Source organism: Rhynchophorus ferrugineus, unplaced genomic scaffold, assembly GCF_030347505.1.
Source record: "Rhynchophorus ferrugineus isolate W39M unplaced genomic scaffold, kcgeb_rfMv2 rfM11, whole genome shotgun sequence".
Taxonomy (NCBI): Eukaryota; Metazoa; Arthropoda; class Insecta; order Coleoptera; family Curculionidae; genus Rhynchophorus; species Rhynchophorus ferrugineus.
This window is the reverse complement of record NW_027472590.1, coordinates 43,069-57,143: the sequence shown is the minus strand read 5'-3', so window position 1 is coordinate 57,143 and position 14,075 is coordinate 43,069. Positions and strand designations below refer to the sequence as shown.

At 40.6% G+C, this 14,075-nt stretch overlaps 3 protein-coding genes across 3 annotated transcripts; 1 reads left to right on the top strand and 2 right to left on the bottom strand.

Moving 5' to 3' along the window:
- Positions 1-238: 238 nt before the first annotated feature.
- LOC143204795 (proton channel OtopLc) lies at positions 239-9,401 on the bottom strand. Its single transcript, XM_076417633.1, has 8 exons — positions 8,856-9,401; positions 7,854-8,051; positions 7,683-7,799; positions 7,240-7,469; positions 3,472-3,642; positions 3,251-3,411; positions 3,002-3,189; positions 239-2,708 (listed from the first exon to the last, which is right to left on the bottom strand). Exons 1-8 carry the CDS (start codon positions 9,071-9,073, stop codon positions 1,730-1,732), a joined length of 2,262 nt encoding a protein of 753 aa, XP_076273748.1. The 5' UTR covers positions 9,074-9,401; the 3' UTR covers positions 239-1,729.
- On the top strand, positions 3,671-7,249 carry LOC143204763 (neprilysin-4-like). The gene is given in 11 exon segments (XM_076417556.1): positions 3,671-3,686; positions 3,790-4,259; positions 4,261-4,739; positions 4,850-5,232; positions 5,314-5,460; positions 5,521-5,841; positions 5,897-6,094; positions 6,461-6,568; positions 6,623-6,722; positions 6,778-6,926; positions 6,974-7,249. Coding segments are annotated over 11 exon segments (2,595 nt in total). The 3' UTR covers positions 7,198-7,249.
- Positions 9,402-10,467: 1,066 nt separating the features above from the next.
- On the bottom strand, positions 10,468-13,399 carry LOC143204787 (uncharacterized). Its single transcript, XM_076417594.1, has 3 exons — positions 13,258-13,399; positions 12,389-12,488; positions 10,468-12,333 (listed from the first exon to the last, which is right to left on the bottom strand). Exons 2-3 carry the CDS (start codon positions 12,483-12,485, stop codon positions 10,517-10,519), a joined length of 1,914 nt encoding a protein of 637 aa, XP_076273709.1. The 5' UTR covers positions 12,486-12,488; positions 13,258-13,399; the 3' UTR covers positions 10,468-10,516.
- Between the last annotated feature and the right edge of the window lie 676 nt (positions 13,400-14,075).

The window sequence follows — 14,075 nt, the reverse complement described above, 5'->3', positions numbered from 1 at the left end:
TTTGCGGAGGAAGAATCTTCTGAAATATCCGGTCTCGTAGACCATATGTAAATAATAAATCTCGACACAGTCCGTGGAGCGTGAACCATTCATTAGGGACACTTTAAAAGGGAATTCAATAACGAATTCGAAAATAGTTTATACCCGTAAATATTCCGGTGAGCTAAAAATATACCGATGTTGGACATTTGCGACCATTTTGCCGGTAGGAAAGGGGAGAGAAAAAAATGCCTTCAAATTGTATAAACCCATTTATTAGTTACATCGGGCTAAGGACTCTTCGTCAAAGTACAATAACGTGGTAAATAGTTAATAAATTATAATACAAGAAAATGATACCGACTCCTGTTTGTACAACGTCGCGTATAAATACAATAAACTTTCAAACAATGTAACAGAATAGTCTCGCAATAATATTTAATATGGCACATCCGCAAAACGGCTCTTGAGGGGAGTTGGAGGCAGGAGGGCAGGCTAAATCGAGAAGGAATTATCGGATTACCGGTGCTCTGTGAACTAGAACCAAACCTCTTCAGATCGTGTTTCGTCTTAAGATTAATAAATCGGTTACATGGGGACCAGGTCCGGACTTGGAACCTCATTAAATTACAGATCAGACTTTTAACAATCAGACGTGGGAATCTATCACTACTTTAAGCGTAATACAATAAAATATGACCAACGAAAACAACGACTAATAAAAAGCTCAATGAGTTAACAATAAGATGATGGTGGTCGGCGACTCACGCGCCTAACTAGCTTTTGATTAATATTTCCTAGTTTTTCGTGAACGGGGCTGGCGGGAACTCTTATAAAAATATTCCTTTTGTGTCGTGTTAATCTACTTGCTTTTCATCCGGAGAAAATAGAACTTTTGAACTGTACGTGGACGAAAATCGGTAAACATCTTACGAACGATTTAAATATATTTTACTGCACTTACGACTAATGATATAAAAAGCCTTAAAAAGGTATAAAATTGTATAAGTATTATAAAATTTCTACATGTATTGCTGTTCCCCACACTATACACTTTTTCTAAGTTCTTAGTATAAAACTATCCTAAAATCATGAACGCGCACAGGCGGCGTCAAAGGGTTAGTTGATCGACTATTCATCTTGTGTTTTACAGCTACATATGTGTTGCGTAAGATGGTCGAGGATATACAGGACGTATATATGTTTTAATTGTGTTGAGCAAGAAGGGTGTTTCGTTTTCCTTTCGAGAATGTACAAGAAATCGATTTAAAATCCAATAGTATTGTCCAAATATCGTTAGGTTGAAATATCGCCTTTCTCCCTTTTATTACATTTTAGTGCCTTACTAGTCGGACGTTTCGGCGTTTCTACCCAACGTATTCAAAGTAGACCTAAACACACATACAACTTATATCAACTTATATTATAGTATGGACATATAAGTTGTCGTAAATATATAGATATGTGATTTTAGTAAAAATAATGGTTAATTATTATTTTCTCTGGCAAAAATCGAACACGATTCGTATCGACACTAATAGCTACGATATGTTGCAAATACGATAGTGTCACAAATTATTGCAGTCTCATCGGATTACATGGCGCTATGAGGTCGCAAAAGGTAATTTGTCTGATTTTTCATTTTATTTCTCTCTCTCTCTCTCTCTCTCGGCTACAACATGCACATGGTCGAGATGATAAATATTTCAAGAAAACCAGGGCGAGTTTGTTGTTGCTTCTTTTTGCTGTACTACATGTACGTCGGTTTCATCTTATAGGCTCGTTTCCATATTTCGCACAAGCATACGGTCGAATGGAATCGATAGAAAATGGCCAGCGGCATCGACACGTGTGTTATGATTGTCCACGCCCACAACCCGTAGAAATGCAATTGGATCGGATGTGATTCCGCTCTGGACTTTTCCAGAGTGTTGATCGCCCACATGGCTAGATTGGTGACCAGCAGGAACGTTACGATTTCGCGGCCGGGCTTTTTTCGAATTTGCTCGGGTGTTGCGCAGGATCGCCTCGAAGCGTCCAAGATGAAAATTGTCTGGCAGGTGGTCTGCAGGAGCGAAGCTACCGCCGTCACTAGCACCAAGACCGTGTTCTTCTGAATGGTGAACTGCCCTCCGATTATGGTGAAGGTGCTATAGATGTACATACCAGTTTGGGCCCCGACCAGCAGGATGTTGTCCAGTTGCAGGTTCTTGCTGCCGTCGTAGCGCAATTGGCGCACTTGCCACATGCCTATCACAGACGCCAAAGTGGCCATGCCGTAAATCGACAGTTCGCAGATGTTCACCTCTATGACGGCCAAGCCCACAAACTCGGACCGCGAGATCAGCACAAAGAACAATATCAACGAAATTATAGTCAATACCAATAACAATATACCGACAAAGAGACCCTTGTGGGCGCGTGCACAGTCCACCGAGTAATGGTGCGGGCTCTTCTTGAATGTGCTGATGTCGGCTTTCGCCTTGACCGTAGCGCTACCCGCCTGCGGCAATTTGGAGATGCTTCTCCACATCACGTACAGTATGGCAGCGCAAATCAAACTGTATTCTATGGTGCATGGAAACAGGAAAGGCGAAGCGTCTTGAACCAGGGAACCTATTATGTTCGTTCGACGACACTCGTACAGGTGATGAGGACCCTTTAATCCCCTGGCCACGATGTGATGACCGTGAGCTTCGACAGGATGTTCGGTGGTTACCATGGGAAGCCTGTCGAATACAATTCAGTATGAGAATATTTCAATATTTTGTTTAGATATTGCGTGAAAATATTTTTCTAAATTTTTCTTCTAGACAGATCTTTGTCTCTAGACAGATCAAAATATCAGATTGGGCTGGATTAATTTACTTCGTACATATTATGAAATTAGAGAATAATTTAAAACGTGTTTTAAATTATTCTCTCGGTTTTTAAAATAATTTTCAGTAAATATCTCACGCAATAAAAACAGGAAAACATTGTCATAGGTAATAAATGAGTGCTGTTCATTTCTGGTACTCACCCTAAGACATTTCCCTTGTACGGTATCCTGTGCGATATCCTCAACGAGTTATTCTCTGGGTTATAAAAGGTCAGTATTTCGTGTTTGGTTTCCTGCACCAGCACGTTCAGCCAGACGGAGAGGTTCGTGCCGATCATATGCATAAGTCCAAATCTCGCGGCTATTTTGTGCTTATATACACGCATTTGCTGGGAACGGAAAGAGACGAAGGTGATAAGTGAATTGTGTTAATTTGCTGTTGCAACTTACTTCATTGTTTAGAAATATAAAATACATTTGTATAAAAATAAAGGCCATTCTTGTAGCGGGTGTCAAGGCTAATAGGACGTTGTGACACTTGGTGTTTCTTTCTAATTCAAAGTATTGTCCAAATTCCAAACCTGAGTATATCATGCTGCCTATTCCGAAAGCTGCAAAATGGACGCGTATTACTATCAAAACAGTTTAAGCGTCTACTGGATGTCCTATACCGACTGCTCCCATTCTAAGATAGAAACTGCCGTAATAATTTTGTTTGGATGCAGAGAAAGATGAACCCCTCGTTCTGTATTTCACTCCCTCGGAACTAGATAGGCTGGTACTATTGGAATCGTTATCTGATTCCTCGTCCGTGATCATTTCGTCTTTAGTTCGCGGGGCTTCTGCAACGGACAGTAATTGTTCATTGAAATGACATATGTACAGGGTAAAACGTCAACGTCAAAACTAAATGTTCGCTTGGGATGTTGTGTATTTTTACGCGTTACCCTATTTCATTTTTGTATCTCTGACGACCTCATGCGGTTTAGTCAAGAGCCGCCATCGATACAAAAACGCTGAACTGCTACAGCACTATGGTCGAAGGGAAATTCTTCCAGATACAAAGACTATATATCTTCCAGAACAGGTCGTGTATGCTGAATACGAGCCACAAGCGGAAATCGAGCGAAAATCAAGATCTCGGGATTGTGTTGACCTAAAACGTCGAAGGAACACTGATACCTTAAACTCTCTGGGTTTCGAGGAATACCAAAAACCTTGCAAAGTTAATACTGAACTTAAAAACATCTCGCGCTTAATAGACGATATTCGGTCTAACAAAGAATCAATTAGTTATGGTAAAGAAAATTCTGACGAGGACAACATTATGATTGTCAAGATCAACATTTCTTCTACGAATTATCATGAGTACGACGCACCCAGCCATGAAGAAGAGATATTTTGGCACAATACTAAAAGCGAACGGGAAATTAGAACACTGCAAAGTGCTGTGATGTAATTTGAGTTACTATTCCCATAAAATATTCAACAGCTTTTTTCTAGGCAAAATAATGCAGAAATATATGAACCCGTCGATAAACCCTTGCGTCGATTTTTACACATACGCCTGCGGCAACTGGAAACTTTACCACACTATCCCTCCTGACCGCTCTAGTTACGACACCTTCGAAATCATTCGAGAAAACTTAGACTTGGTGCTCAACAAAACATTGTCGGACAAATCCGACATCCCGTCCAACAACGATCAACTTAAAAAGATCACCTTCAGCAATTTCTTCGCAACGGACGTCACGCCCAACATCACCACGGGCGCGATCGTTAAAGCCAAGTATTTCTACGAGTCGTGCATGAGGGAGGACGTGATATTTAATAGAGGCAGCGAACCATTGCATAAAATATTGAAGGAGTTGGGTGGGTGGCCCGTGCTACATGACCAATGGATTGGTGACGAATTCGATCTGTTTAAGTTGCTAGCCAGGTAACATGCTAGATATATTCTGCCAAAAAGTACGCGGAATTGGTCAATAAAACACGAAAGATTTGTTATTTATATTTAAAATAATATCAACAGAACAATTTCAATTACAGAATGCGTCTGTTGAACAATGACGTAATCGTTTCGCAGTGGATCGGACCCGACATACGACATGCTGATCAGTACATAATTCATATCGATCAGACCGGGCTGGGATTACCCACCAGAGAGTACTTCCTCGATGCCAAGAACGTGAAATACGTCACCGCTTATAAAATATTAATCATCAGCACCGCTAAGCTTTTGGGCTCTCTTCTGGTTGATGTGGAAAGCGATGTCGATGACATAGTGTTCTTCGAAACCAAGTTGGCGGAGTGTATGGCTTCGACGGAGGAGCGACGAAACATTTCCGACATCTATTTGAGGACGGATTTGTCTTCGTTGACCTTGTATTTCCCTCAGTACGACTGGGAGACATACTTTAACATCATTTTAGGTTTGATTTTCCCTGCCTCGTCACTCGACGTAACATCTTAAAACTTTTTAAACAGATGCTCTATCGTTTTTAGATCAACAGGAACGGAGATAAGTTTAGATACGCCAGTGGCTGTGTATTGTGTAAAGTACTTGTTAGAACTGGTACCCTTACTAAGTAATACAGATCGTAGAACGTTACAGAATTATATCATTTGGAGATTCATAAGACATAGGTTAAACAATTTGGGTATATGCGACTAGGAATTATTTAAAACTTGTGTTAAATATATTTGAACCTCGATTTTAGACTCTAGATTTTTAGATATCAAGCAGCGATTCCACTACGTTCTGTATGGTCGCGAAAAAAAGCCACCTCGATGGCAATTTTGCGTGTCCGAAGTGAATACGCACATGGGGATGGCATTGGGATCTGTTTTCGTTCGTCAATACTTCGACCGGACCAGCAAGACCGACACCATTCAGATGACGGAGGCTCTCATTAAGTCCTTCGAGAATATATTGAACGAAAACTCGTGGCTGGACGCAGTTACCAAAACCTACGCCAGGAGGAAAATCGAACACATGGATCTGAAAATAGGTTTTCCCGATTTTATACTGAACGAGACAGGTGGGCTCGAACCAGACAGTATAAACAGCGTCGACTCACGTTTTAATGTCAACAGATTTGTCCACGCGTTACTATGACGTTGAGATTCATCCCAACTACTTCTTCGAGAACGTATTAAGCATCCTGAGGCATCTGACTAGAGTGGAAAGGAAACGACTCGATACCAAAGTAAACAGAACGTTATGGAGCACTTCACCGGCTGTAGTCAATGCATACTACAGCAGGAACAAAAATCAGATCATGTTTCCTGCGGGTATATATTCATATTTAAAGTTGCGAAGAAGCTAATTTCGGTTTTCCTAATAGATAACTTTAAACTCGCATATATTTAGTGTATACGTATTCAATGAAGCTATACATTAACGCACTTCTTATTCGTTTTTTCACTTAAAAATTATTGCGCCTTAGAAAGGGAGATTTCGGACGGTTATTTTCGTCATATTTTGGTTTTTAGATTTAATGAACCACGTGCTGGCCGGTTTGGATCCCTGAAAAAGTCTGAAAGATTCTGAAATATATTGACGTGGGCCGACTTATTTTATCTATTTTATCAAATTATTTTTTTCCAACCCATAATTTTCGATAAAAACTCTTACAAGTACAAGTCTTTCGTTTTTAGGTATACTTCAACCGCCCTTTTACCACAAGTTTTTCCCAAAGGCCATGAATTTCGGGGGCATCGGAGTCGTTATAGGGCACGAACTGACCCATGGTTTCGATGATAAGGGTGGTTACTGCAATATTTGTGTAAGATTCCTTAACGTAACAATATTTCTTCTAGGCAGACTATTCGACGAATTCGGCAATTTGAAAATGTGGTGGAAAGAGAGCTCGATTAAGAACTTTTACGAGAAAGCACAGTGTATCATCGATCAGTATAGGTACATGTTTTTTGTGGTGATGTTCTGCGTAAAAGGTGAACAGTTGCTTTTGCAGTCAGTACGTGTTACCCGAGCTAAAGGTGCCACTGGATGGATATTTAACTCAAGGCGAGAATATTGCTGATAATGGAGGATTGAAACAATCGTTTAGGGCATATCAACTATGGCTACAAACACACCCTACAGCGGATGAAACATTACCAGGTAAGACTATGGTGAAGTTTCGCTCGTGACCATTAGTTATTTTTTAGACTTAAATATTAGCAGCAAGCAGTTATTCTTTCTGAATTTCGCCCAAGTGTGGTGCGGACAACAGAGGATCCAGGAGGCTACCAATCGACTGAAAACTTCCGTTCACTCTCCTGGGATTTTCCGGATAATCGGCGTACTGAGTAATTCCAGAGAATTTGCTGAAACTTTCGACTGTCCGGCGGAGAGTCCCATGAATCCCGCAAAAAAGTGTGACTTATGGTAGTAGAGTGTGTTTAAGGATGAATTTAAATTAAATTATTCTTACCCGCAGACAAGTTTTCTTTGCATTTCTTTTTCATATTCCTCTTGTCTCGTAACAGTACCGTGTACATGTATAGCAGGAAGAACATGCTGCCGATATAAAGGTACAAGTAGTAGGCTTCATAAAACGACGGCGGAATGTACGTTGATATCACCTCCGCCATAGGAAAGGCGGTGCCCATAACCACCAAAAGCTTACCGTAGAGAGCCGATAGAGTAGTGGCGAGAGCGTCTCTGAAATAAGAATAATATCAATCATTTTAAGAAATAGACTCGTGACATGTTCCACCTGTTCTAATATTCGTTATTTACGAGTAACGATAGCATGCATTCCCTCACAACAGACCTTCGTGACTGATAAACGGTTACGGAAAAATGGATCACACGCTTTGTTTTGGCGAAAAAATCAATTTTTCTGCTACACCGCATTCTTTAAAGGATACTTACGCTCCCAATTGTCTCCATTCGGACTGTTTCTCTGCTCTGCTCGGTCTTCGTATCACAGGAAATTGATGCTGGTGGTAATAATAACCGGAAATGGTAAGAGGAGTTGTTGAAATAGTCCTAAAACGCACGTTATTTACTCAAACTCAAGGTTGAGGATGATTGAGAACTTACTTGTGTGTTTGTATATGTACAGTGTGTCCTGAAAGATTTTTAGCTGTGGACTTGGACGGCGATGAGTGGCTTAAAGTCTCGGGGGAAACAATAACGGCGTTAGGGGAAGCTGGCGAAGGCAACAACGGGTCTCGGCCTCCCAGAGCGGCGCTGCTTCTACTTCCTCCGCTCATATTTTGTGGTGGAATTGTGGGCCAACTATAATTAGGATCAGCATCGTTACATATCGTGTTGTACTTAATATACATAACGTTGCCGTGATTTATTTCTGAAAAAATATGTCGTCGTTCGCCCTCAAACATACGCGAGAGGAAAATTGTTGATGGTGCATGAGCCACGATCACGACAGTGGAAGTAAATTATTTATTAAACGCGTGGTGTAAATTGCGACTACCGATGCGGAAGTTGATTGATATATACGCTCTGGGAACGGCGGGAGCGTAGCACTGGCAGAGCCATTGTTCGTATTATCTCGGCCTCAAAAGTGTCACTGAAGCGGCGAAAAGCGAAAAAACTAATTGCCCAAAACGGGGGGAGAACCAATAACAAGCCGACGTGGTAAGGGGTTTCAACAAAATGCCAATTATGACGGGCGATTTCTATTACAGCCAATTTTTAATCCATTACCAGAATGGAAATATTCTCGTGTGTTTTATATCGGAAGAAATGAAATGTACACTTACCTTCTTGACAGAAACTTGTTTAGTGTTAAATTGAGAAGCGTCAATAAGATCGTGCTGGCCAGAGCCACATCCCGCAAATGGGCAGAGATCAAGTGCAATTTTCAAGTTAAAACAACAGGGGCATATTTCAACCAATCATTTTATTTATCCAATCATATTTTAGCTCTATATTATATATATGTATATATACACAATCTATATTATATATTTAATCATAGAATATCTTTATTCATATGTTATAGTAAAATTGGTTGTATACGTAAAATAAAAATGCCCCCCGGATTAGCTCGGAGACCCAAATAAAGACAAAAACACCCACCTGGCTCCTTCCGCCTTGATTCCGGTGACGCTGTGCGTCACGGTGATCTCCCCCGTCGTGTCGCCCCCGAAATCTGCTCCCGAAGTGGTGGCCATCTCCTCGATATCCGAATCGATGCCCCTGTCGAAGTCCATGTAAAAGGAATCGCGGGAATCGCTCGAGCCCCGCCGCAGCTTCAGCGACAGGTCCGGAGAGCTGTCCTCCTGATGGCCGTCCATCGCGCTTTCGAAATAAACAAATTTATCACATTATTTGATTTTGTTTTGAGTGGAGATTTGTACTATGGGTGTTGTTGCGCCGGATGGCTACATGTTCGAAGCGCCGTCAGGATGCCGCGGCCAGCGAACAGATACTGATGTTTGGCCCGATGCGGACGCTCGCGGTCGTTCGTATGCAGCAGTCGATTCTCTGCGTTGAGGGCGTGCGACGCAGGATACTGAATGAGGCGGTTCGTTTGAGGTCTTTGCGCTTTTCGCCGAAGGAGGAAGCGGACAGGACGTTGGCGGCTCCGCGCTTTCAACGTAAACATTCCGTTTCCGAATGTACGCGTACATCTGATCTTTTGTTCTCCCCAGATTCTACATTATCTGCCTCGAATCATACAAATGCCACTTTTTCCTCCTGACTAAATCCGGACTAAATATTAATGTGATCGTTAATTAATGCCATTAACAATGCAGTTATTCGAAATGCTCTAAGAGTTTCATAATGTCTGTACAGTTTTAAATACAAAGCTTAAAAGCCGCCTTTTAATTTGACTGCCACAAAAATAAACTCGACGCATAAAAAACCTATAAATTTTCATTTTATTGCTGGTTCGGTTCAAAACGAAAGTTAGGACGTCGTCAAACGGGAACTGCTGTAGAATAAATCGAATTGATGCATATAAACCCTCCCAAGTACAATAATCAAATATAGTAATTCTCATCCTGTGGTCGAAATTCAACCGTAATTCATTAAGTAACCGTCAAAGTGTTTCATTTTGTAAAAAAGAAGTAACCATTGCATGCACATTTGTTACTAGTTCGTCGTGAATTTTATTTCGACAGCTCTATGTTATATTGAAGTTTATCGAATCAAAATTTGTATCCAAACGATATTTTTGCATAAACTTTTTCATTATTCCCTAAATGCCCATTAACCATTATTTCTGGAATGTAAAACCTGTAAACATTAGTGTGTTTTAGAGATTTAAATTAGCAGATCCCTTAATATTTAACTAATAAGAAAATGCGATCACTGTTTTTAAACTGCTAACCGATATAATATTTTTTTGACAGAAACATGTTTAGATTGAACTAAAATCAATTTAAATCATTCATACTCTTAAGCTCCACTATATCGACTGTTCGACCGTTGATTACTTTTAATGAAAGAAATGTGAACACTATCCTGTTATTATTAAAAAACTGTTTTATAAAAATGGTGGAGGCGCTATGGTAAATTATTGTACCACTTGTTATGCATACATATAAGGTTTTGCCTTTTTCTTCAGATAAACTTTGACTATATCAAATCTCCCTTAGCATAACGTTCCTAAGAAAAATTCGTTTTTGGTACATATATATCGCCAATACAAAACATTATTTTATATAAAAGATATTTTATTATACAAATAAATAATAACATATACAATCACATATACAAGACATATTTACAAGTTAGCGAACCATTTTCTCTACTTCCTCTACTATTCCTTGATGGTACATCTCCGTATTCGAATAACCATCTTCAGGCACTTGATACCCAAAACTCAGTTCAGTTTCTTGCAAGTCCTGTCCAGATCGTTCGAGAGGTTTCACTTCCAAGTCAATGGCGCCATAACCCGTTTCTGCTACGTGTTTCAGTGTCTGCAGATGGCCGGTTTTCGCTTTTCTCTCGTTCGCTATCTGCTCGGAGATGTCCAACAAGTCTTTTTTCGGCTCGAAACCATGGAGATGTTTTACGCTGTAGTCGTACGTCTTCTCTCTGACGTACGGTATTTCGTTTCCGTCTTGCACCATGATACCGTTTCTCTGCTTAGCCGGTTTGTAAGTTTTTACTTTGGAGTGTCCCTGAATGATGAGGTACGGAGGTCCTCGCACCTGTTCCACCGGCTGCTTGTAGTGTTTGAACAGCGGGTCGGTAGTCAGAGCTGAGGGATTCTCTGTTACGGATTTGGTGGCGGAACTGGCGAGAGAATTAGTGCTGGTGGGATTGTCGGACGTTTCCGTGGTGGTGGCGAACGTTACTGGGGAAGCTGTCGGACTGGAAACGAAAGTGTTAGTGATCGAGGAACTGCTACCAATAAAGTTGGAACTCTCGAACGACGTCTTTTCTTTCTGTAAGATTCCGGAGAGATAGGGCCTAGCGTACGTGCCGTGCTTAGGCATAGGAGGCGGCTTCATGATTTCCATCTGACTTATGACGTGATGGCTCATTATGGGCACATGTTTCTGCGCTTGCGGCGAGTAAATGATTGTTGGAGGAGCGTTGTTTACGTCGACGCCGACGTGATCCATTTGTGCTTGCGGCTTTTCAATTTTGACATAAGTATTCGACATGTCGTGGTCGTCGCTGACCTGACCTTTGTACACCACTCGGTTCTCGTTCAATGGCGGCGGGGTGACGTAATTTATGTTGTGATTACTGTTGGATGCTTCCAGAGCGGCGGTGGAAGGGTTGGCCTTTGATGAGAACGGAATTCTAGAAACCGTTTTGGGTGGTGTCAGTTTCTGTTGATGGCTAAACTGGGCTTTGTGCGTCTCGGTCGTAGATGGGAACTCCCAACTTACTGGAGGAGCAACTTCGAATTCCTTCTGACTACCGATGCTACTAGAGTGATAAATGAGATTCGACGGTATCACGGTAACGCCGCTGCTGTCCGAGGTGGTCGTTTGTGGAAAATTGTGAGTGGTAGACGCGTAGGGATTAAAGGCAACGGCCTTATGTGTCACTGGTGTCTTCAAAACGGGACTTGAAAACTGACTCAGTAATGGACGCGACGTAATCTGCGGTGGCGGGGGAATCAAAACGGTGAACGGAGCTTTGAAATAGTCGGGCCTCGGCAGAGTCTTCTCCATGATTTTGTTCGCAAATGACATGATGGATGGAATTATTTGTGAAGTTACTGACGAGAAGAAGCTCGACTGTTGACCCGCTTGGTTTCCGTTGGCGTTAAAGAAAGCGTTCTTGTCCTGGTACTTTGGAAAAGCGTCATAAACCGAGTCCCGTCGATTGTCAGCGAGCGTGTCAACCGGATTGGATATGGCTGGTTTCTTGGAGGGCACACCCAACAACAGCATCTCCGTCTTGGGACCGCCGTCCGATTTGCTTTCAGCTTGCTGGGCCGTCCTTAACTCGGGCTCTATCCAGTAGTGAACCTGTTCCAAAACTGGCGGCACGTAATCAAAGGTGGGATCATTTTTAAGCGGATCTCCTCGGCCTACAGGTTTCCACTGGTCGTAGTCCATACGTGGCGAGAACAAAGTTTTCGTGGCTAAAAACACTATTAACTAGTAATCGCTCAGTTTCGCATCTGAATTTGACCATACCTGGTTTATTGAATGTCGACTCGCCATCCCCATGAGTGAAAACCACCAAAAGCATCACGAAGGCCACGGTTGCCTTCCACCTACACTTGTGTCTCATGGCCTAAAAAATATAAACAAATACCATTTACCATACGCTGACGAAGACTATAAAACATCGCTAAACACTGTGGGATATATTCGTTTTCCATTTTCTATTATTGACATTTTTACCGCTATCAGACATATTTTGTAAGTTTCTCACAAAAGATATCAAACAACAAGCGGGCGACATAACGGCCACCTCTGCCCACGAAACTTTTCTAAGTTACTTCTTATCGCATTTTCATGCATATGAGATTCTAAAAGGTCATTTTCATCATATGTTACTTTTTTACTTCTACAAAAGGAACAATGTAGAGCGGGCTCGTCGAGAATTGTGTTAGTGTCAGAATTCGTTTGCTTGTTTTGACCATCAAACACGGCACAAAACAACATTGGATTATTTACGTACCGAAAGATGCAAAATATTTGTTTTTCATATTAATTAACGGTGGAAAATTTAATGGATCGAAAATAAAGTGCCAAAAAGATCATAGTAATAGAAATAAATCAATAGGTAAAGCGGAAGGTGTTGCTGTCTATTGCTACATCGCTAAACCACATAGAGGGATCTTTAAGAAATTTGATGTAACAAAAAAATGGCAGGAAGTCATCGAACGAACTAAATGGTGCATATACCATATATCTGTATATAAAATTTATATGAATAAATTCGCTTTGAAAAGAATCGTAATCATTTTGTTCCCTATTAATTATTTAGAAATAATAATAAACATCAAAAATTAATGTAATTTAATGTCCCGTAATGGTCATACCTTTAAAATACTTACCAAGCATTTACACGAAATCTTGGAAAGATAATGTTTCACTTGATAATTTTGAATAATCTCAAAAATTACGTAAGGGAAGTAGCACGTTAACTATCCGAATTTCAGATCGCACGAAGTCAAAACTGCGACGACGCCCGGGTGCGTTCTCTATTATCAAAACGCGTCCAATATTTAAGGCCAATCGATGTTAATTCGTATCTAAACGAACTATGCCAAGGAACTAAGACAAAACATGGTCTTCGCGATAGTCATTCTTATCCCCACCGAGTGTCGTTTGATTTTATTTTTTCTTTTCCATATTTGATTTTACCTTTTCTATGCTGCCCGATGAAAATAGGTCTAGTTCTATGCATATGCATTAGTTTGATTGGAATTATACGTTGACTCTAATGATAGATCGCGTAGTAAGAAGATTGATAAATACGATTAATTTTTTTTTCAATTTTTCACTATTAAAGCATATAATTATACAATTGATACAGTATATATACATTTCCAACGATTTTACTGAAATAGTTAATGCCAGATGTTAAATATCCTGTTTTAATTAAGGAAAGGAATTAAATCCATATACCTGGCCAATTTAATACAGGATCAATTTGGCAACCAACAAAAACAACGTACCAGATACTTTTACCAGTGAGCCATCGTTTGGATTCATGGTTTGAATTGATAATAGTATAGAAAGTAAATTTACCTACATATTTCGGACGTACATTGAATCGAAAATGATTTCTGTAGACGATACTAATATGTGGCCACTTTATGATAATTTCGGTTACACAACAAAGTACATCAAATATTTAAAACGCATTCTT

Bases quoted from the DNA above. Each gene is read 5' to 3' on its own strand.
- LOC143204795 (XM_076417633.1), bottom strand. From the start codon at position 9,073: ATGGACGGCCATCAGGAGGACAGCTCTCCGGACCTGTCGCTGAAGCTG. The intron at 7,470-7,682 runs GTAAGTATCCTT...TTCTTATTTCAG, and splicing joins GAATGGAGACAATTGGGAGC to AGACGCTCTCGCCACTACTC. The intron at 3,643-7,239 runs GTAAGAATAATT...TGTCCGTTGCAG, and splicing joins CAAAGAAAACTTGTCTGCGG to AAGCCCCGCGAACTAAAGAC.
- LOC143204787 (XM_076417594.1), bottom strand. From the start codon at position 12,485: ATGAGACACAAGTGTAGGTGGAAGGCAACCGTGGCCTTCGTGATGCTT. The intron at 12,334-12,388 runs GTATGGTCAAAT...TAGTGTTTTTAG, and splicing joins GTCGACATTCAATAAACCAG to CCACGAAAACTTTGTTCTCG.